Raw genomic sequence first — 23,781 nt, 5'->3', positions numbered from 1 at the left:
GCAAATCACATCCTGGGCTGCATCAAAAGATGCATGGCCAGCAGATCCAGAAAGGTGATTCTGCCACTTTGCTTTGCTCTGGTGAGAACTCAGCTGGAGTAATGTGTCTGGCTCTAGAGCCCTCAATACAGGAACATGGACCTGATGAAGTGGGTACAGAGGAGGGCCAGGAAGATGATCAGGAGGTTGGTACACCTCTGCTACGAGGACAGGCTGAGGAGCTGGGGCTATTCAGCCTCTAGAAGAGGCGGCTCCAGGGAGACCTAATATTAGTCTCCAGTACTTGAAGGGAGCCTACAGGAAGGATGGAGAGAGACTGTTTACAAAGGCCTGTGGGGATAGGACAAGTGGCAATGGCTTCAAACTAGAAAAGAGCAGATTTAGATAGAATGTTAGGAACAGGTTCTTTACTATGAGGGTGGTGGAACACTGAAACAGGTTGCCCAGGGAAGGAGTTGAGGCCCCCTTCCTGGAGATATTCAAAGTGAGGTTCAACAGGGCTCTAGGCAACCTGATGTAATTGAGGATAACCCTGCTTACTGCAGGGGGGGGGGGGTTGGACTAGATGACCTCTGGATGTCCCTTCCAACCCAGGAAAAACAAACAAACAAATAAACCAAACCAACCAACCACCTCCCAAAAAAAGAACAAAACCAACTGAAATCCAAAACCAAATAAACCCAAAACCTCCATAAAAGGACAAAACACAAACAACCCCCTCCTTCCCAAATGATAACCTCTTTTATTTATGACTTGATTGAAGAGAAAAAAGAAAATAAAGAAACAAACAAAAAAAACCAAAACAAAACCCCAACAAACAAACAAAAAGGAAGGTAACTTTTCTACCATTAACTGTTAAAACTTCATATTTTGTAGGGTGGTTTTTAAACCTTATTTTATCTTCATTTACATCCTAAGCAGATTTTTGTTTTTTAATTAAAGCATTTCGTAATGAAATTATATCTTTGGGGTGTTTTTTTGGTGACATTGTAATGTATGCAGTTGTGTGTTACTTCACAGTTACTTTTGTTGGTGGTTATTGCAACTGATATAAGTCTACATTTGAGCTGAAATAAAGGCTTAAATTATGAAATTTTATTAGCATCTTACACAACTCCATGATATGTGACAGATCTTTGTGTTAAAGCTAAAATATTAAATGAGATTCCTTTCTTTAAGGTCATGGAGTACTTTGTGCCTAGAGGGCCATAACATCTATAATGGCTCTTTGAGCACAGCCTAATAAAGGAAAAAATTGCTGCTAGGCTCTTACACTAAGAACCCCAGTTTACTGAATACAAATAGGCATTTTACATATTAAACAACAACAAAAGAGATGCTCAAGACATGGTATTGATTTTTATGGGTGCTTTTTTTTGCAAACAAAGGCTTCTACTCTACATGAAACCTATACCTTTTGTGGCATAGTGGCTTCGTGAATCCGAGGTATGCTGGCTAAAGAATTAATTAATGAAAGGATAAGCAATGTTATTGTATAAGAACTGTTTGGTGTAAGGATTTATTTTAACTTTTTTTTATTAATTTCTTACATCTTGGAAGATTTTGGATTGCAACCACACTGTACTGTTGTGTCCATGGGATTTCTTTGTAGTCAGTGTGTTTTGGCAATCCGGGAAGATGTCTTTGATAGGTAACATTTGGTGTACGTGTGCGTGCTGAAATCTACGAACTAATTATGGAAATAATTGGTAAAGAAAGGCTACATAATAAGACCATAAGCACCAGGTTTTTGATGTACATCTCTTTGCACCTTGACTTTGTAGTACCATGCAAAACCAGAAGACACAACTAGTTAACTCGTAAAATAGAAACAGAGGTATTGCTGGGTGGGAAGAAATGGAAACACTGGGTCTTAGTCCAACAGATATTTTTTCTTCACACTTGCTCTCTGACCAGCATTTTTCATTGTCGCTCTGGACTGCAGTGAACTCTTTGCTGTGCTTCCTTGATGTCTTTTCAGCATTTCTAAGTCTTATGTTGTGTTCATTTCTGATACAAGCTCGCTGCTTGCTTTTCTGGATCTACCACACACTCCGGAAACATGTAGTGACATCCTCAGCTACTTTTAAAGAAGGTAAAAAACCTCTTCCTCTCTCTAGAACATTCTACTTCAGCCAGGCTGATTCCACCAGAACAAGATGAACACACAGTTCTCTTTGGAGAATGTTCACACACCTTCTTTTGATAGGCATGAACGGTAGTACATTACATAGTATGCATTCTATGTATTATGCATAGCAATACATGGCAATATTATATGTATCCAAACTGTATTTCTAAAGAAGTAATACACACACTTTCTGCTAAACTTGACATAAAGAATATGGACATTTTAGATCAGGAACTGTTGTGCCTTGAAAAATGCTTTCTGAAAACTCAGGTCATGGCCATGTATTAAATTATTACTAAAGTCTTGCCAGGGGACATTCAGGTTGGATACCAGGAAAAAAATTCTGCACAGAAAGGGTTATCAAGGAGTGGAATGGACTGCCCAGGGAGATGCTGGAGTCACCATCCCTCGAGATATTTAAAAGATGAGTGGACGTGGTGCTTAGGGACATGGTTTAGTGCTAGTGGTTTAGCAATAGTTGTGGGACTGCAAGCAGTTGGAGGTGATGATCTCAAAAGTCTCTTCTAACCTGACCAATTCTATGATTCTATATTAAGTGAAGTACAGGTGCAACATTTTTGCCATTGATAAAACTAAATTCCTTGTTGACCTAACATTACAGTCCTATGTTTATTTTTATGTGTGCTTTATGGTAAATTTATTTTGACACTAGTTACAAAGTATGTGAATGTGAAAGATTTCCTAAAGCTTTCTTATGCCATAGTTCTGGATAGTGGAAAATGCTTCTGATGCACTGTGGGAAGCTGGGACTCAAGAAAGCAGAGAATACTAGAGGTTTGTGATGGTTTGGAATGATAGCCAAGCACATGTAGTGCCCAACATATTCACTATCACTTTATTTATATATTTACCCAGAGACAGACTGGTTCATTACAAGGAAATGAAGCAAAATTAAACTACTTGCTCTAATAGAGCAGTTAATATACTGCAGAGTGTAATGGTTTATCCCTTCCCTTTTCCAGAAGGCTGTTTGACTTTCTTTCAGATACCTTCTTTTAATTTGCTGTACTGCAAAATTAAAAGAGAGCATTACTTCAGCAATCACTAGTATTTTTTTTAATGCTTTATAAGTCTGTAGCAGGTTATTAGGCTTAGAATAGTGCCAATTTTGACTGCTGTTTAACTCAGCAAATTAGCCTTAGCACATAAATCCTCGGAGTGTGTGTGCTCCTTATCACAAGGCAGGGGTAGAAAAATAAGAACAACTTTGCATGGTAATTCATTGATTACAACCACTTTTAATAGAGCATCAGGAAAACTGCAGGACTGAAGTCCCTTCAGAACAATTCTGCTACTTTTCTGCTCATTATGAATAATCAAGAAACAGGTCCACCAGGTGCCATTTTAAAATATCAGCATCTGCCTCCACAAGTATGATACAGTAATTTTAGCATTACATTGTGTTTAAATAGTTGAACTCAGAACACAAAGAATTACATTCACAACTATTTCCACAAAACTGAAATAGAAATAATGCAAAATTAAACTGGGGGTGGGAAGTAAAATTCTGCAGCTGAAGGTAGAAATAAAATCCTTGTCTGATGTTTAAAAAGTAGCAGTATGCTCCTGTCTGGTAACTGCAGCCTGTTTCATCATTTCTGTGATGGTTTGGGTTGGGTTTGGTTTGCTTTGGTTTTGTGGACAACCTGAGCTAAGAAGACTTTAGCTAGTTATCACTAATTTTAATGAAATTCTTACTCTTTAGGAAATTCACTTTTTGAAATTTCTGCTTCATTTGACCAGTACTTAATGGTAGAGGGTTTTAATATCTGCATTTCTTATAATTTGTTATTGCAGATGTGGAATCATAAGTATATAAATTTAAGCTTTTAATCCTGCTAACCTTATTTTAGAAACTGTAAAGTGCTGGTGCAACCATAGGGAAGGTTCCAGAGCATTTAAGCCTGACTGCTTGGTAATGATCTCTTTCCTTCCTCCTGCACTCTTCCTCCCTATTATACCAAGGTGAAACAGTTCAGAGAGATAATCTGGTTGATAAATATTCATCTTAGTTGGGCTTTTTGTTTTGTTTTTATTTTGAATTGGTTTTATTATAATTTATCTTCTGAATCTGCTCTTTATGACCTGAGATAAATGTAAGTGTGTTCTCAAAGGAAATAGTAAGGGTAGTACAACATTTAAAAGATAGGAATTATGAAAACCATCCTGAGTTCATTTTTTCAGCTAAGGTTTAAGGTTAAAACTGTTATGAAGCTACATGCTGGGTTTAAAAATTATCATCTTGTCAGATTACTTCTGACAAATAATTGTATGTAAGTTTTGTTATTCAGAACCATATCTCAAGGTTAAGAGAGAAGAACTTTTCTTACATAGCCTTCCTGCTGCAGAAGTATAAGTACCAACTAGTATTCACTTCAAATTCAATGCAGAATTTGTTTCCTGTTCCTTCCTTGCACCATAGGGGCAAACTGTCCATGACAAAACAGTGCTCTACCAACTTTTCTTTTTCCTCTTAAGTTTAGTGTATCAGAAGCATGTTTGAATATAGTTAGTATTATTGGCCTTTATGTCAATATATAATGCATGCAATAATAATGGAAATGCTTTGGTATTTTTGCTGTTTGTAGTGCTTTATGAATGTTGGCAAAATGCTGAATTTTTGGGTTTGTATCACTTCAGTTCTTTTGTAGATTTGTAGATTGTGTGGCCATGCTGAAATATCTTCACACATAGTACACATAAAAGGACATTATTTACTAATCTACTCCGTTAAGCCTAACTTTGACTGAACCTGTGGTTTGGATTTTAGGAGACATATACCTGTCGCCTGCTTAAGCATAAATTCCTTTGGAAGTCTGCTAGAAAGCTCTTCTGGATGGTGAACTTACTCTAAGTAGCTATGGATTACTCTGTTTTATAGAGGCTGCTGTGATGTTACATAATGCTTCATTTTGTCAGAGCATTATTCAGGATTAAGTCAAATGCCATCTAAGTTATGAATGAATTTTTTTGTTTGGAGGGAGCATTATCTCTTTTGTCTAAATCTCTTGAGCACACATTATCCATTCAGGAAATGTTCAACAGTATTCATGAATGTACACTCTGATCATTCATGTAAGAAGGAATTTAGCATTCCCTAATTATTTTTGTTATTACTTTTATGTTCTTCTGAAGACATCTGGAAACCTCTGTGATGCTTTTATATGCCTTTATTTTTTGTGCTCCTGCTCACTATTTATACCAATGCTTCCTAGAGCAGTTAATGGGATCTGGAGGGGTTTCTAGTTGTGGTTTGTGGGTTTTTATTAATCAGTGGAAAGCGATCAGTAAGAGAAGACACAGATAACCTTTGTTTGGAATTGATTACAGGATGTCCTCTGCTTAAGGAACAGAAGTCTTCCAGTAGGACTGGGCATGTATTTGATGATTACAGGGCTGGAGCACCTCTCCTGTGAGGACAGACTGAAGGAGTTGGGGCTGTTCAGTCTGCAGAAGAGAAGGTTCTGAGGAGACCTAATTGTGGCTTTCCAGTATCTTAAGGGGGCCTACAAGAAAGCCGGGGAGGGACTTTTTAGGGTGTCAGGGAGTGATAGGACTAAGGGAAATGGAACAAAAATAGAAACGGGTAGATTCAGATTGGATGTTAGGGAGAAGTTCTTCACCATGAGGGAGGTGAGACACTGGCACAGGTTGCCCAGGGAGGTGGTAAAAGCCTCATCTCTGGAGCTTGTTAAGGCCAGGCTGGCTGTGGCTGTGAGCAACCTGCTCTAGTGTGAGGTGTCGCTGTACATGTCAGGGGGGTTGGAACTAGATGATCCTTGAGGTCCCTTCCAACCCTAACAATTCTATGGTTCTATGTATTTAGGTATTTATTAAATGTCAATAATTACTGAATCCTTTCTTTGTGTTTGAACAAAAATCAGGCTCACTAGTGCTGAGTAATTAAAGAAAGACTCTAAAAAATAAATGTTGGCCTTTGCTGCTCTCATATATAATCCTAGATTCCACTCCCATTTACTGTAACCATAAATGTTGCTTATTCTTATGTGGCAGTGTTTGAGCCCTGTGCTGGTAGCATTGCTTGTTTAATTGTTCATCCTAGAGAAGTCAATTCTAAAACCAAGCACACAGGAATTTTCTAGGATGTCCTCTAACAATTTTTCTGTGTTAAAGAGCATAAACTAAGGCCTGATATGATGTAATATCTTACTTATTTTCACAAGTTAATTGTTAATAATTAAAGACTGCTTCAGAAGGCAAAATATCAGCAAACTACTGGATAGATTTAACTTCAGGGAAAGTTATTCTGCTAGAAGCAGAATCTTAAAAGACTTTAGGGGTAGAAAAGAAACGAGGGTTTGTCACTCCCTCAAATCTGAATTGCAAGAGCCAAGTAGAGTTGAGACTGGTGGGATGGGTAGTGGGAAGGTGACAGGAGGAAGGAGAAATATCAGTTTGCTCTGATAAAATCCTGTTACTGAGTTGATAGGTTCCAGTGAAAAAGCAGCAGTTATCTATGAGAAAGTGATTTAAGTAGATGTTAGGTTGACAACTATATACTTATTCAGTTGGTCAGTCCAAGCATTTTGTAATTGCATCCATTTTAAACAGAGTTCAAGAAATGACAATTAACACTGTTAAGCTGAAGAGCAAGGGATAGTATATGAGTTGTGGAACTAGCAGTTCTACCATCACTTTCCAGGAGTGTATATTTCATTAAAATTTGCATGTCATATTATAGTTAGTCCTCATTCCCAAATTCTTCTTCTTGTTAAAGTATTTTGCAACCAAAGTTTAGATTTTACCTGGGTAATTTTTACTGTGTTGCTTCATAGTCCTGTCTAACACCATTTTCAGGGTTGCATGCATTTTCTTACTTAACATAATGCATGATAAATATGTAATAAAATTGCTGATTGTTCTAATATATTTTTATTTACATTTACACTAATTAATCTGCAACTTTCTTTCACGTGCTCTGTTGATGTACAATTAGTTGGAAAATATAGATGTATACTCTAGATACGCAAAAGCTCTGTTGCATCTTTAGAGTAATGTTTTGTCAAAAGTTCTACAAGTAGTCAGACATGACACATATCTGTTATTTTTGCTGGGATAGTGTATTCACATATTTCCACTTATACTGAATAATTAGAAAAAAATAAAGGGACTAGAGTTCATAGGAAGAAAAATATGGAAGTATAGAAGTAACTTGTATAGAAAATGCATAGCAGAAAAATAATTTGCATTAAGTACAATGTAGGTGAAGGAAAAATAACAGAACATGAGGAGTCTGATGCATTGAGTCCTATTATCTGGGATTTCAGGCAAATGTCTCGTTGCTTTTATTAATTTCCTCAGTTGCAAGCTTTGCTTCTATTCCTTTGCCTCTCTCAGAACCTCATTTGCTGAAGGTGACAAACATTTTAGTGCAGGTGTGACTGCATTTTGAAATGCATTACTTCAGGATAATTTTGTTCAGTTTTGTTCTTTTGCTACCTTTGTCCTTGAGGTTGGTGCTTTTTGCTTTGATTGTTGTTACTCCATGGTATATTTATAAAGAGCATTCATGCCTGTTCTCAGCCTTTGTTTGACTAGACTCTCTACAGGTTTTCATTTTTCGCTATCTTGTCACCTACTTAACATTCACAACTCTTTTCTGTTCCACTTCTGGTTTATCATTCTTAAACAAGTGTGATCAGGACATAGATTTACAGAGAATATCTTCTTAATGCTTTCTGAATGAAAATCGATAATGTCTTTCTTGAAAAAGAATTTGATTTATCATTTGAAATTGATATATGAAGGGGGGGGGGGATAAGTCTTGCATTTTAAGACTGAGATTTCTCTGACTCCTTGAATGCTCTGGTGTACAGAATGCCATATGTATTTACTGCAGTTGTGGCTATTTTATGAAGTTTGACCATAACAATTTGGACAGTATTACAACATACATGAGATACAGGCTTCAGTTTTGCCTACGTCTGATCTCATACTGCATTTGCTGGATGTAGCCATGCATGCACCACTTGGGCTTTTAAAAGAAACTGTGCTTTATTTTGACCAGTATTCCCATGGGATCTTGAAGGGTGGTTAGCTTCAGGGTATCTCAAAATTTGCATTATTTCCAAAGTTATAATTCTTTGGATCAGGATTTGCATTCTTTCATGACTACATCATCTTTGTGTTTTAAAGTTGTTATCCAATCAAATAATAGAGCTTTCTTCTCTTTTCCTTATTTAAAATATCTATAGATTGCTTTTATCAACTTGGAACATCGAAGTCTTTAAATTTACTCTTGAAAAGAGTAAATTGCCATTTCTTAGTCTTTCATTCTTGAGTACAGGCAGACACAACAACCTGCCTTTCACAAACCACTGCAATGCTTATTTAGTCCACCAATGTATTGTGATGGTCTAGAGCATGGTATATTTAAACATTGAAACATTTAGTGGTCTTTCGAGGGAGGCAATGCTAAATGGAAGTTTCTCTGTTGAAATGAATACATTTTATCACAGATGTAGTGGTTTTGTTTACCTGTACTTTTGAGGCAAAATTCTGGGAGAAGAGACCAGCCCCTGCCTGTCTACAACCTCCCTTCAGATAGTTGTAGAGAGCAATAAGGTCTCTCCTGAGCCTCTTCTTCTCCAGGCTAAGCAACCCCAGCTCCCTCAGCCTCTCTTCATAGGGCTTGTGTTCCAAACCCCTCACCAACTTTGTTGCCCTTCTTTGGACATGTTCCAGCAAGTCAACATATTTCCTAAACTGAGGGGCCCAGAACTGGACACAGTGCTCAAGGTGTGGCCTAACCAGTGCAGTGTACAGGGGCAGTAGAGCCCCAAGACTTTTACTGAAACTTTAGCCAATCCTGGGGTTTGTCACTTTTTGAGCCCAAATAAAGACTTTTCACTGACAGAGTTTCAGAAAGGTAAAAATGCATAGGTTTAATGTGTTCAAGTGACAGATAGAATAGGAGCAACTGAGAAAGAATTGCAATATTTTTGTGGATGGTTTTATTAAATAATACTGACAGACTACTTACAGATGTTGCAGAAACCATAGGAGAGACCATCTGGACAGCTTTTCTCTGCTAGCCTTTGGCTGTTTCATCCCTAAACTGAAAAGACAAATATGAACTAAAAGAAGCTCCCTCAAAGATGTGGTTCCTCTTTTCTCCAATTAAAAAAGTTTAAAATGAAATGGAATAACAACCCAGTTTGCCATGTGATGGGAATGCTTGCAACAAAAAGATGTTTGTGCTATCTCTGGGGGTGGAGATTCACCAATCTGACATGCTGAATGGCTGAAGGATGAGACTTTTGAATATAAAATAGTTCTGTTTTGGCTAAAACTACTGTAGCAAGGCTAAAATAACAGAAACATATTCATAGTCATATTATCCTTTTGTCTGGTAGAGAAGACCGTGGAGAATATTAATACTTTTGAACTAAGAAAGATGTGGGAAAGCCTTTTAACAGTGATGTCAGACACGGAATAATAAACAAACCAGTACTGCAGAACTGATTTTGGGAATCCCATGTAGGCTTTCCCTTCAGAATTCACTTTCCCCTCATCAAGGGATACTTAAACTTTCTTTAAGTAGGTATTGTAGATATGATGTCTTCAAACTCAGCTTGACTGCATTGAGCTGTATGATTTTCACCTCTCTTTGGAATCTCACATCCTTCTCCATGCTTGTCGGTGTCCCATAAACTTGTATGTAATCAATTAGGTTGAAGCTTCTGTTGCCTAGAATAGGGAAGACCCCTGCTGCTGCCTATTTAAATAGGGGTCACTAAACTGTTGATTTCTTGGTCTCTAAAATATGCATTGTTTACAGGATACCTTACTTTATCCTGGATTTATTTCACTATTTCTTCAACACTAACCCCATATAAAATGGCATTTATTCCGGGTTTCTCAAAACAAGTTCTCATATTTATTCATATTGTCACTCCAGTATTCATTCACATCCTGAAATGCTCTTGACACATTGCATATGGTTCATTGGCATACAGTCAAAGAGGACTCTTCATTCTGAACCTTTAGAGATTCTGCTGAAGCAATTATAGCTCTATTTTCTTCTTCCTATACCACCTTCTCCAGATGACAGATGTTCAGTTTGCTAAACAGTTTGCCAGAGACTATTTGAAACAATTAATTATTATTTTATTTTTTTCAGAATATCTTAAAGACAGAAAACACATGGTACAGTACACAAAGGTGGAAATATATTGTAGAAACACATTAATGGTTTTGTTGGGTTTATTGGTTTCACTTAGAAAATAATTAAATGGAGAGCAAGTAACAGTTCACCTCAAAAAAGATTATTACCTCAAAATGTATTGCCATGCCATAGAAAATGTTGCTAGGAGTCGTATTCACAAATATCTCTCCTGAATGTATTTAACAATTTGATCAGGAAGGGAGGATAGAAGAGCAGTTTACTGTGCCCCCAGCAGAATGGCATCCCAGTATGTGGTCTAATAGGCTCAGCGTGGCTTTAATTCAAAACCTGCTGCTGAAAAAAATTTACATTTGCAAAATGTATTTTTCCAGACTATCTTGATGGCAACACACCAGAAATGCAAATAGAAGCTTACTTTTAGGCTTTTCAGCAGAAAAAAATGAGGTAGATTCCTTAAAATATGGAATTGAGAAGGTCAGTTTCATCCCGGGCCACATCAAAATATGCATGGCCAGCAGATTGAGTGAAGTGATTCTGCTACTTTGCGCTGGTGGGGCTTCACCTGGAGTACTGCATCCAGTTCTGGAGCCTTCAATACAGGAAAGACATGGATCTGGTTGAGTGGGTCTAGAGGAGGGCCATGAAAATGATCAGGGTTTTGGAACACCTCCACTATGAGGACAGGCTGAGGAAGCTGGAGTTATTCAGCCTGGAGAAGCCTCCAGAGAGACCTAGTCATGGCCTTCCAGCACCTGAAGGACACCGCCGAGAAGGATAGAGAGAAACTGTTTACAGAGGGATAGGATGAAGGGCAATGGTTTCAAACTAGAGAAGATTAGATTGAGACTGGATGTTAGGAATAAATTCTCTACCATGAGGGTATTAGAGCGCTGGAACAGGTTGCTCAGAGAGGTGGTTGGGGCCCCATCCCTGAAGATATTCAAGGTGAGGTTCAGCAAGGCTCTGGACAGCTTGATCTAGTTGAGGATGTCCCTGCTTACTGCAGAGGAGTTTGGACTAGATGACCGTTGGAGGTCCTCTCCAACCCAAACCATTCTATGATTATATGTTCGGACTGTCCAGCAACAAAAATTCTCTTTATTCAGGTAATTTCAGTTAAGTTTTTTCTTCTTAAATTACAAATATATGAAGGGTGAGTGTCAGAAGGATGGAGCCAGGCTTGTCTCAGTGATGTCCAATGACAGGACAAGGGGCTATGGGTGCAAGCTGGAGCATAAGAGGTTTCAAGTGAACATAAGGAAAATTCTGTGGTAGATGCAACAACGTGAGCCTGAGAGGTTGCAGTCCTTTCATATCTTTTGGGCATGGAGGTGGCCTCCCCAGGGAGCAGAGACCATGGTGATTTGCAGGACGCCCCTGAAGTGTAATGCCTATCGCAGGCCTTTCCCTGCAGCAGTTGCAGTATGTCTAGCACAAGGAAAGAGGGAAATGCAAGTCTGCACAATTTACCTCTGTCCATTGTTAAACCATCTTCCAGGAACAGTTCTGACCAGTAGCTTGAGAAAGGAAATTGTTGAGAGCCATCAAGGGCCATCAAAAACCGCTGCCTTGGCTATGCAGGCCAGGTATCAGCATGCATTGTTTGAGCCTATGGAAAGTAGGGCTCTCACAAATAGTACAAGCTGCATGCGGTAATTTGCACTATTTTGCTGCATCAGTTTTGGAAGAGATTAACCTCAGGTGATCATTACTTTGCCCTGATATCAGAAATATGACCTTTTAGATGAGAACAAAAGGAAGGTATAATACAGAAGTCGAATACCTGAACTCTGCAGACACCAGCGAAGGTTCTGGAGTGCTTCTCTTAGATACATATAGATAGAGTTGAATTTCTTCTGTCCTGACAGCATTCATATTTTCCTTTACAATCACTGTGTTTTGTTTCTGTATGAATAATGTAGGGTTCATAGAATGAAATCCCGTCTTTTACTAAATAAATATATCGGTACTGGAAAACAATATTTTCCTCAGATCTTAGACAGAAGTTTCAAAACCTTCTTTATTTTATTCATATACTGCTAAAACAAGTACTGTAATATATGCCATTAAAATTTCTTCCCAAAATACTTCACAAAAATATCTTGAAACTGAGTACAGACTACTGAGTATCTTTATAACTTTAAGACTATGATCTCAATTTCATTTTTTAATCCTAGCTGTGATGTATTATTTGATTTTAGGAAAACATACTAGTAAAAGATTAAAGGCTTACAATTCTCCCTCATCTTACACCTAATATCACAGAAAAGTGCTTTCAAGTGGCTTTTGACTTTACTTGAACAACTATTACTTTCTCTCATTCAGTGCTGTATCAGCCATCCAGTAAGCATAATGCTTTCTCTATTGTCTATTCAAAATTGTCTGTTTAGAAGTCTATTGCCCTTTTTATCTTATATCCTATTGTTTTTTAATGATAGCTTTAACAATTAAATACAAGTAATTAATGTATTTCCATAAGAACCTACAAAATCCTTAGTTACTGGAGTTCAGTTTCTAATTACTTTTTTCCTTAGTTGCCTGACAGAAATATTTGCTAGGAAATATCTTACATTCTAAATTAATTCTCTTAATCAGTTTGATAAGAACGCATAATAGATGTAATTAGCAAAGCTGAATGTTAATTCATACATTTGAGTTGTCCAATTTATTTTCATTCATTGGCGTTGATGCTGTGTTTTTACTCACTGATTATGCTGGTGTTTGGAAAAGGGACTGAGCTATTAGTTATTCTTCCATTTATTTATTTATTTTCCACAGTTCTTACAAGCACAGAATCAGTAAAGCTTGCTATGTGCACATAACTTTGCAGCAGGTAAAACAAAGTCATGACTGGAGCTAAACTTTCTCTGTGTGTATAGCCAGTAATCCAAAAGGCAAAATCATCTTGATACTGCAGCAAATGATAATATAGACTCAAGTAGAATCAATAATGCCAAGGTTCTGGAGAAAACTTATAAGGCATTTGATAAAACTTTGTTACAGAAATACTTTTTCAGTCTTTGACTTTTGTTGACGTAGTTTCCATGCGGAATGAGATATACCTCAAACAGGGATTGACAACAGAGAAATACACAAGTAAAAACATTTTAGGCTAAATATTTGTAAAAGTAAAATGGAAAAAGTACAATGTTTTGAAATATTGGCCCATTTACTCTCTTAATTATTGGCCCATTTGTTGATATCTGAAATATTCTTATCAAAATTACTGTTCAGGTGTCTACCATTTTTGTAGAACATTACTGACTCTAGACAGCCAGCAGTTAGCATAATTTTCTTGATCTCTCTTTATCTGCAATACTCTCCAGTAGGATCCAGGCAGTAGAATGTATTTAACTACTCTTTTCTCTGCTCCCCTACCTTGCCCCTCATTGCATTTGCATTTGATGGTTCTGAATAACTGAACTGAGCTTTCAGCCATGTATATCAGTGTTATGGTAAAATTAAATATTCATAGTATCATTCAGGGTTGGAAGGGACCACAAGGATCATCTAGTTCCAACCCCCCTGCCATGGACAGGGACACCCCACACTAGATCAGCCTGGCCAGAGCCTCATCCAGCCTGGTCTTAAACACCCCCAGGGACGGGGCCTCGACCACCTCCCTGGACAACCCATTCCAGGGTTTTACCACTCTCATGGTGAAGAACCTCCTCCTCACATCCAGCCTGAATCTCCCCACCTCCAGCTTCATTCCATTCCCCCTAGTCCTATCACTACCTGAGATCCTGAGAAGTCCTTCCCCAGCCTTCCTGTAGGCCCCCTTCAGATCCTGGAAGGCCACAATTAGGTCACCTCGGAGCCTTCTCTTCTGCAGACTGAACAGCCCCAACTCCTTCAGTCTGTCCTCACAGGAGAGGTGCTCCAGCCCTCTGATCATCCTCGTGGCCCTTCTCTGGACACGTTCCAGCACCTCCACATCCCTCTTGTAATAGGGGCTCCAGAACTGGACACAGTACTCCAGGTGGGGTCTCACCAGGGCTGAGTAGAGGGGGAGGATCACCTCCCTCGACCTGCTAGCCACACTTCTCCTGATGCAGCCCAGGAACTGATTGGCTTTGCGGGCTGCAAGTGCACACTGAGAGCTCATGTTGAGCTTCTCATCCACCAGCACCCCCAAGTCTCTCTCCTCAGGGCTGCTGAGAACTCTATTCCTAGTCATTGACAAAATGATTAATATACAACATGTGATAAAAATTTTAGCATATGCACCCCCACTATTTCAAACCAGTGTTTTATTCCATTGCCATTTTGAATTAATTTTTTTCTCTATTTTTGCTGCTAAAATGATGCTTATCCTAGATATATCTTATGGTGCAAAGTTTATGGTGTTATTGCAAAAAAACCCCAACATTGTAAAGAAAGTGAAGAAAAATAAGGTTTACCTTTACTCTTCAGCATAGGAGTTAAGTCTGGTTTTTCAGATTTCAAAATCAGATGTTGTGTCGAATTCACTGAACCAGGACAGGGCTTGCACATTAGTCCAAGGCTCCTTCACACTCATGGAGCAAATCAGAACAGACAGCTAGACAGATTTAAGATATTCACTGCACTGAATTTTTAAATACTTGAATCCCACAACACTTAAATCTCACAAATACTGTGATGTCTTCGTCATTCTAAAAGACAAACCGAAGCATGTTAATCTTCTGAAGAGATTTTTCTCACAGTACTTATTCAACATAGCCTACAAAAGGATGGTTGCTATCACCATTTCGTATTCCATAGGCCTTAGTCATAAGGTCTAAATTATTTATTTTCTTAAGGAAAAGTCTGTTGAAAAATTAATGGTGTTTTCTTCTGGGAGTTTCATGCTAGTTTTAGGTGAATGGGTATTTATAGCTACAGAAAAGAGGAAAAAGAGCAGTGCCACTGTCTGTATATAGGTCTCCATTGGTCTTCTAGGTTTCCCCACTCTCTTTTCAGTTCTCTGTATGTATTTCATGCCTTTTGCTAGCAGTTCATTTCACAAAACAAGACTGTGATCACTAGGTTTATTCATGTAAGCCACTGAAAAACATCTCTCAAAAATGTGGCTTTTTCTCAGTCCTGTTCCAAATAATATTTTGAATGCTTCTTACATCACAGGCAAGAAGTGGAGCCACCCAGTTTTCATTTTTTCTATTTTTGTTTTTTATTATTTTTTTTTCCTCTTTTAAACTCGTGTAAGATGACAGAATAAGTGAGTTATTTACCTCTTTACTAAGATGACTTTAATTCACCCTCAGAGCCAGTGAGGAATGGAATATGCTGAATTGCATGAAACAGCCTTCCTCTTTAGATTTTACTGTTAATCCTATATTATTTTCTCTGATTACAAGTCCACCACTATTCCTTGTAAATATTTCATTCATTTTGACTTTGACATGAAATCTACTAACAGAACACAAAATTAGGGCAAAAATAATTACAAGTTAAAAAAAAAAAAAAAAAAGAGACAAGCAAGGAAATTCTGGATGAGGGCATTGAGTCCATCATCAGTAAATTTGCTGACAACACCAAGCTGGGGGCAGGAGTTGATCTGCTGGAGGGTAGAGAGGCTCTGCAGAGGGACCTTGACAGGCTGGACAGATGGGCAGAATCCAATGGCATGAGATTTAACACATCCAAGTGCCAGGTTCTGCACATTGGCCACAGCAACCCCATGCAGTGCTGCAGGCTGGGGTCAGAGTGGCTGGAGAGCAGCCAGGCAGAGAGGGACCTGGGGGTACTGGTCAATGGTAGGCTGAACATGAGCCTGCAGTGTGCCCAGGCAGCCAAGAGGGCCAATGGCATCCTGGCCTGCATCAGGAACAGTGTGGCCAGCAGGAGCAGGGAAGTCATTCTGCCCCTGTATACTGCACTGGTTAGGCCACACCTCAAGTACTGTGTCCAGTTCTGGGCCCCTCAGTTTAGGAAGGAGGTTGACTTGCTGGAACAAGTCCAGAGAAGAGCAACAAAGTTGGTGAGGGGTTTGGAACACAGGCCCTATGAGGAAAGACTGAGGGAGCTGGGGTTGCTCAGCCTGGAGAAGAGGAGACTCAGGGGTGACCTTATCACTCTCTACAACTACCTGAAGGGAGGTTGTAGACAGGCAGATGGTGGTCTCTTCTCCCAGGCACCCAGTACCAGAACAAGAGGACACAGTCTCAGGCTGCACCAGGGGAGGTTCAGGTTGGATGTTAGGAAGAAGTTCTATACAGAAAGAGTGATTGCGCTATGGAATGGGCTGCCCGGGGAGGTGGTGGAGTCGCCGTCACTGGAGGTGTTCAGGAGGAGACTTGATGGGGTGTTGGTGCCATGGGTTAGCTGTTTGGGTGGGTTGGATTGGTTGATGGGTTGGATGCAATGATCTTGAAGTTCTCTTCCAACCTGGTTTGGTTTATTCTAATAAAGTTTATTCAATAACTGCAAAGCAAACACTGAAGCTACTGACTTACCTTTGAGAGACTACACAGGGTTGGTTTTTTTTATTGCTTCAGGGTCTTGCTGGCAGCAAAGGGTGTCAGTAGAGGAAACCATTATCACTTTTTGTGTTCCTGCTATTATCATCTCCATTAGTATAGTCTTAATCTAAACATAGATTGTAGAAAAATATATATTTTTTAGACAAGCTGCTAGCTGAGGAAAGGCTTTCATACATTTTAGGAAAATAGCTTCTTCACCTGGAAGTCTTGGTTGTTTGTTGGCGTTCAAATAAGAGCAGACTATATTTAGGCTGATGCTTTCACATCTAGGATATTAACAATGACAGCAAAAGTAAGATAGGACTCTGTTGTATCTTACTGTCTGCAAATAGATTTGTGAGTTAGTGGGCATAAATATACATTTGGCATACAAATTATCCAATTTGCAGGTTTTATTTATTTTTTTCTCCTAATTTGGCAGGTAATGTTTCAAAGGTCTCTTCACCCAAGTTATGGTACTATGACTATAATGCACCCATGTGAGAATGAAATCTTGTTTTTTCATGCTATTTAAAATCAAACAGTTATGTTTTCTCATACACTCACAAAGTTTTGACTGCAGATGTAGGGTGAAAGTTGAAGCATAGGAAGTTGAATGGAAACATGAGGAAACTTTTTTTTCACTGTGAGGATAACAGAACACTGGGACAGGCTGCCCAGGGTGGTTGTGGAGTCTCCCTCTCTGGAAATATTCAAAACCCACCTGGATGTGCTCCTGTGTGCTGTGGTCTAGGTGATTTTGATCTGGCAGGAGGATTGGACTTCATGGTCTTTCAAGATCCCTTCCAACCCCTAATATTCTGTGATTCTTGAAAACCTGATCAAAATATATGACTTAGTTTTCATGGAAGTTCATTCAAAATGCTTTTGTGAGACTTGCCAGGCAGATGTTAGTTAGTTTATTTACTACTAGTTTGTTACAAAGAGTGGAATCAGCACAAATAATTTCAGAGCTATTTTTTACTGAAAGCTTTGAGAAAACAAAATATAAGTAAATAATATTAATAAAGAAGAAGAGCTATAAGCAGACTTGGATTTGAATATTGGAAGCAATGTTTTCACAAATGCTTGTAATTCGTGTGTGGCCCTGACTGACTAACAAAACGCTGCATTTTGTTCTTTTGGGTAGATCTCTACAGTACTTTTTAACATGGACTTTATATAGGTCCATGCTTCTTTCCACTAGAACTGGGAATATTGGCAGGAAATTGCTCATTGATAGACAATGCAAATGCAAGAATAAAACAGATATGAACTGCAAAGTTTAGAAAAAATGTGCAGTTGGATGACTTTTCAAAGGTGTTTGCTTTATTTCTTTATTTACTCTTTTGCCATTGCATCCTATAGAAAAGAATTTATTTCAGAATATTTCAGGTTTATTATAGTCACTCATCTTCAACAACCAATCAAACTTGTAGTTGTGGTCATCAGAAAATGAAGAATATTTGTTAGCAAAACTCAAGCTGTAGTGAATTTTTATCAGGCGAATTGCTTCACAAATGAAACCTCTAATAACAGGGAAGAATTCATGTTTATTTCATCATTTTTTGAGTTCTGCGGTGATACCAGATTGTTCCTGCTCTTTTGGGACTTGTTGCCCAGTAGTCATGTCTTGTTATTGTACATTAAAATTCATGGTTGAATTCTAGCTGTTACAAGGTCCACTTAGTATCAGACAGGTTTTTCAGCCTGTGTATTAGAAGGGTTTTGGTTTGTTTCTCTTTACTTTGCCAAGTGCAAAGCTCTTGAGACCTCCCTTGGAGAGACTAATCCTTCTAAATGGTCAGTGGGTAAAGTCAGGATCATGTTCTGCTTCCTACAAAGGAGGTTTTTTTTTTTCTTTCACTATAAAAGATGCTTAAAGAAACCACATCCTAGGTTAGCCAGTCTATGAATCACAAGATGTGTCAAAAACTAGTTCTGTAAGCAATGTGTGACACTTTTCAGCCTGAGTGCAAAAATGCAACCCTGGAGGTGTTTAGGAAGAGACTGGATGGGGTGCTTGGTGCCATGGTTTAGTTGATTAGATAGTGTCGCATGATAGGTTGGACTCGATGACCTCTAAGGTCTATTCCAACCTGGTTAATTCTAATTCTAATGTCACTGTTGTTTTGTTTTGTTTTTTCCAAAAAAATATTAATCTGCCAGAATGAAGTTTTCTACAGCAGAAAGTACTTTTGCATAACTCTCTTGTTTAAAGAGCTGGAATGGTTTCCAGAGCTCTCCAAACCTCTTTTGTGTTCTCAATTGATGCACAAATTATACTACTAATATGTCTTAATGTTATAATGTTTCCCATTTAAAACTCTCTTTTGGCTTGTAGTCTAGTTGGGTTTTTTTCTTCTTTTTAATTTTATCCTGGGTGGTTATTGTCAAGAATGAAGATGAAAACATTCAGAAAGTGTTGTTTCTGAACTGAATTTGAAGATGACTCTTTGGTTTTGAAAAATATTCCTGGATAATTTCTTTTTTTGTTGTTTTTTACTTCTTCTCTCAAAACCTGTATCTGATGTCTGCGTATGTTGTCTGTGCATGTTGTCTTCACAAGTAGTCTACATATGTGGACTCTTCTATTGGCCCAAGAGGGACAAAGGAATGACACACAAATTTTTTTGGAAAGTGATGGAAAGTTTAAATAGAAAAGCAATTAGTGTTTTACAGAAATTGCAAAAGTATAATGGCAAAGGTATCCCAAAGTGTACAGAGTCCCATACAGCCCATCCAAAGGCCCCCAACGCTTGTTTTCTCCCCACCTGAAGGTCTACCCAAAAACCCCCAAGGCTCCTTCTTCTCCCCACCACTGCTAGGCTAGTCTCAGGCTGACCAGGTCTCAGACTGCTTCCCCCTTTTCCCCCTGGCATTAGGCCTAGCCAGACCTAAGAGGCCTTGAGATACTCCCCCACCGTTACCCAACAGGGAGCATCTCCCACGGGAGCAGAGAGGGAAGAAAGAGGAAGAGAATGACTTTGCAGATGGATTTATAGGGCACAGGATTTATGGGTAGAAATACTCTGTTTCCTGTGTCCACCTTACTAGGTTGGACACTCAGGACCCCAGACATCTAACTTATGTGGCAGTAACAGGAGGCACCCAGCCTAAACTGCCACACTGACATATTCTCCAAGATTTGGAGAGCAGTATATAAAAGGTTGGCTTGACAGGTGTTTTGTCCCCAGAAATTAAAGCAGGCATATTTCAAATGGATTAGTGAACTTCCACACAAGTTTTATTCACTGCCTAATTAATAGGACTTTAAAAAAATGCACCAGTCTTAATAGGGGGTAAAGACAATATATTAGAAATACATTTAATATATTTTTTTAAATCATTTAAAATTGTGAAGACAAGAGTATAGGACAGGGTAGCAAAAGTCATTTCTATTCTGATAATTCAAGAGCCTGAAGGGGGAAAAAAAAAATTAAATAAAACTTTTGAGAGGCAGATTGTGATTCCAGGCTTTGCAACAATGGTTGTTTAGCTGTCGTCATGTAATTAGTGCTGTTTAGTTTTTGTGGTTCAAATAATTAAATCTTTCCTTATTTGTCAGTGAATTCTGACAGCTGCGTATGTACTTTTCATTTGTCAGATAGAATGGGTGGACAACTTTTGGCAGTCATATTGTTTGCAAGGTGCTTATTTCATTTTTCATGTGAGGTATTTGTATAGATAAGAGATAAAGTATTTACCTTTGTGATTGTCAGAACATTTTGAAAAGGAAACTAATGAACAACAAATGGTAAAATCACAGCTGATGCTGATGTTTGTTCTTTCATGGTGTACTCTTCCCTCTGTAAAGCGAGGGGACATGGAGTATTAACAAAATGCTGTTAAAATAGTAATGAGAAGACAAGAAGATAGGAAAAGCAAAATACTTTTGGGACCGAATTTTATCACAGAATTGAAGCCTGTGGTGACTGAGGTCTGCAGCATGACTCGATTTGGAAAGGTCATGGTTTTTCGTGTTGTTGTTGCTGTTCTTGTTGTTGTTTGCTTGTTTGTGTTTTTTAATGTACATACTCTGTGTAAGTAGAACCAAACCTTCATGTCTGTCTTAATTTATCAAGGAAAGATAATGAGATAATCAGAAAGCCAAATTAAAAAAATATTGCTAGGATTGTTTTTCTTGATTTGCAAATACATGTGAAGCATTTAAAATAAGGTGCCTTCCCTCGTGTATTCTGCATTCTAGCAAGAGAGAATGAGGTGCCACCCTGTAGCATTACTGAGTCTGAATAAAACCTCAGAGCTCTTGGCTTTAGGCCAGCTCTCATGTTAAAACAGTTATGGAATTAATGATTAATTTCTTGTACAACAGTCTTTACATCTTGATTCACTGGATTGAGTGTAGGAGGTAAATGTCAGTAGCAAATAACAAAGTAAATACTTCAAAGAGCTGCCACATGCCTTACATTTTTACAAATTGCTACGGGCTTGAAATGTTGAATCAGGTAAACCATTTTTCCTGCTGATGTATATCATGGCTACGTGCAAAATCTGAAATATTTTTTGTGTTTGCACAGGGTTTCTTGTACTTAGTACTAATGTCTGAAGAGATTTTATAAGCTGGGAGGTTTTTAGCTTTTCTCTTATGTATTTTAACATCTGTGAATACAGAATTCATGAAGAATATAGAAGTAAGTAGAATAATAAAGCTATGTAGCTATGGTAGAGCTCAGCTTTAGTGGTTGTTTTGTATGAACCCATTTGCTAGGAAAACCTGTAAATATTTTTGTTTGTTTTATTGTTATTTTTATTATGTAACTGTTGCTTGCAATGATTAAATAATGTGTTGAGGTGTGTTGAATTTGTGTCTGGTGTAGATTTGGTATCAGAGGAGTGGGCTACTGTTCTGGCTTCTATGAGAAGCTACCCTGGCTCCAAACTTGACCCAGTTCTGGTCAAGCCCAAGGCAATCAACATCTCTGTGATATTTGAGAGGCAAAACCTGTTGAGTGTGTTCCTTTGGTTTTGGAGATTCTTATACTTTGAAGAGGAGTTGGGCAGTAGAAGCAATCATGCTACCATCAAGGTCAATGAGGAAGGAGAGAGAGTGGCAAACCGGAGCAGAAATTCCCATTTGGCCTCTGAGATGGGTGGCTGAGCCCTTGCAGCAGTTAAAGATCAGCAGTGGGGTAGAATCCTGTTTGTAGCCCATGGAGGATCCCACATTGGAGCAAGAGGCTGCTTCTGAGCAAGGGTGTGACTCTGATGCAAGACTCTGCTGGAGTGATCTGTCATAGGGAGGATCCCAAGCTGTGAAGAATTCACACTTATTTGGAGAAGGTTATGGAGGACTGTCTCCTATGGGAGGAGCATCACATCACAGCAGGAAAGAACTGTGAGGAGTTTTGCACCTGAGGAGGAAGGAGTGGCAAATTGAAGATTGACAGACTGCAATTCCTATTCCCTGCTCTCCTGCCCTGCTGGTAGGGGAGAAGGTAGAGAAATCCAAAGCATAGCTGAGCCTGAGAAGAAGGGAGGGATGAGGAACAAGTGTGTTTAAGATCTGGTTCTATTTATCACTGCCCTACTTGGATTCAGTTGGTAAATAATGGTCATTGTGGTGTTTAAATTAAATCAATTGTTTCTTCTGAGTCTGTCTTTTGCTTGTGACCATAACTGGTGTGCAAACCTTCTTTGTCCTTTGTCTCAACTCCTTTGAGGGTTTTTTTTCATATTTTCTCCTCTTCAACCCACCAAAGGGAGGTAGGAGTGGCAAGCGTCTGCATGGCTGCTTTGTTGGAGCTGAGTAGACTTAAACCAGGACAAGCACCATAAGGCATGACTGTGAAAATGAGCTTGTCCTTATACATTTTTAACTGTAGTATTCATACAGCACAAGAAAACAGACCTTTTCTTATGTCTAGTCCTGCTTACTGAGGATCACAGTGTCGCACTGTATACTGTGTGCATTTTGACTAAAGAAATATAGACAGAATGTTCATGTTGCCTTTGTAAACTTTGGCTCCTTCTCATTGGTATGCAACTTTAGTCTCTCATTCTGGAACTGATTTTAAGGTTTTAATTAGTCTCTAGAGAACTCAAGTGGACAAAAGAATGCTCATTAGTCTATCAACTTTCCATGAAGCTGTCTGGCTTGTGTCTAATGTGAAAACCAAAATGATGCGTGTTAATTTGCCTTCCAGATGTTGCCACTGCCTGTCCAGATAAGAAGTCCATCTTAATGTACGTGACCTCTCTCTTCCAAGTTCTACCCCAGCAAGTCACCATGGAAGCCATCAGGGAGGTGGAGATGTTGCCACGACATTCAAGGGTCACTAAAGAAGAGCATATACAAGTACATCATCAGGAGCATTTTTCACAGGAAGTGAGTTGTTTCACTTTACTGCTTTCATCTTGCTGCTCTAAAGTGGCTGTTTCCCTTACCTACCTCATAATTTTCATATTTGATGGCCAGTGGAAGGCAAAAAAAATCAGTCAGAATGAGCGAAGTTGCTTCATCATAGGCAAGTCAGATGTACTTGTCTGCATGGACTGTACTTTCATACTGCTTTTCACCATGCACTGGGCTATTTTAAAAGTAACTATTCAGCAAATAAATGTTTTGCCATTTTTCTATAGCACTGGGTGCTTTAATTGTGGAAGGGCACCACAAAGGAATGACAGAGATACTGTGGGAGATTTTACATTTAAATAGACAGATAGAAACAGGTTTAGCTTTCTTAGAGAGTAGCAGTTGATATTTCTCCATTTTGTGATTTGTCTTTAACTTTATAGCATTTTGTTTACATTAAGATCATTTGTTTGCAGCTCACAGTTGGTCTCTCAAAAAATTCATGTAATATTTAGAATTAATCTATGCTTGCTACCTAATGTATGTTTTTCACTGAAATTATCAGACAGTCTCTGCTGAAGCATTTAGTGGGTTTTAGTGTACTTGTCTGAATTTAGTCTAACTTTCATTTGGGATGCTCAGTCTCTTTTAAGAGTATTGGTTCTGCAGATCAGTATTGGTTCTGTTTATTCAGGATGATCACTTGGTTTTTGAGCCTTTG

At 38.6% G+C, this 23,781-nt stretch overlaps 1 protein-coding gene across 7 annotated transcripts in view; it reads left to right on the top strand.

The window, feature by feature from the left end:
- Positions 1-23,781, top strand: part of DMD (dystrophin) — a 1,318,095-nt gene that overhangs the window by 491,746 nt on the left and 802,568 nt on the right. For all 7 annotated transcript variants that reach the window (XM_068155047.1, XM_068155048.1, XM_068155051.1 and 4 more), the window contains one exon: positions 22,912-23,093. In XM_068155047.1, the coding sequence (XP_068011148.1) occupies positions 22,912-23,093 (182 nt within the window). The remainder of the gene's footprint in view (positions 1-22,911; positions 23,094-23,781) is intronic.

This window comes from Melanerpes formicivorus, unplaced genomic scaffold, assembly GCF_026170545.1.
Source record: "Melanerpes formicivorus ecotype bairdi unplaced genomic scaffold, bMelFor1.0.p_v2 SCAF_30, whole genome shotgun sequence".
Lineage (NCBI taxonomy): Eukaryota > Metazoa > Chordata > Aves > Piciformes > Picidae > Melanerpes > Melanerpes formicivorus.
The sequence above is the reverse complement of the archived record's forward strand: the minus strand, read 5'-3'. Positions and strand labels throughout refer to the sequence as shown.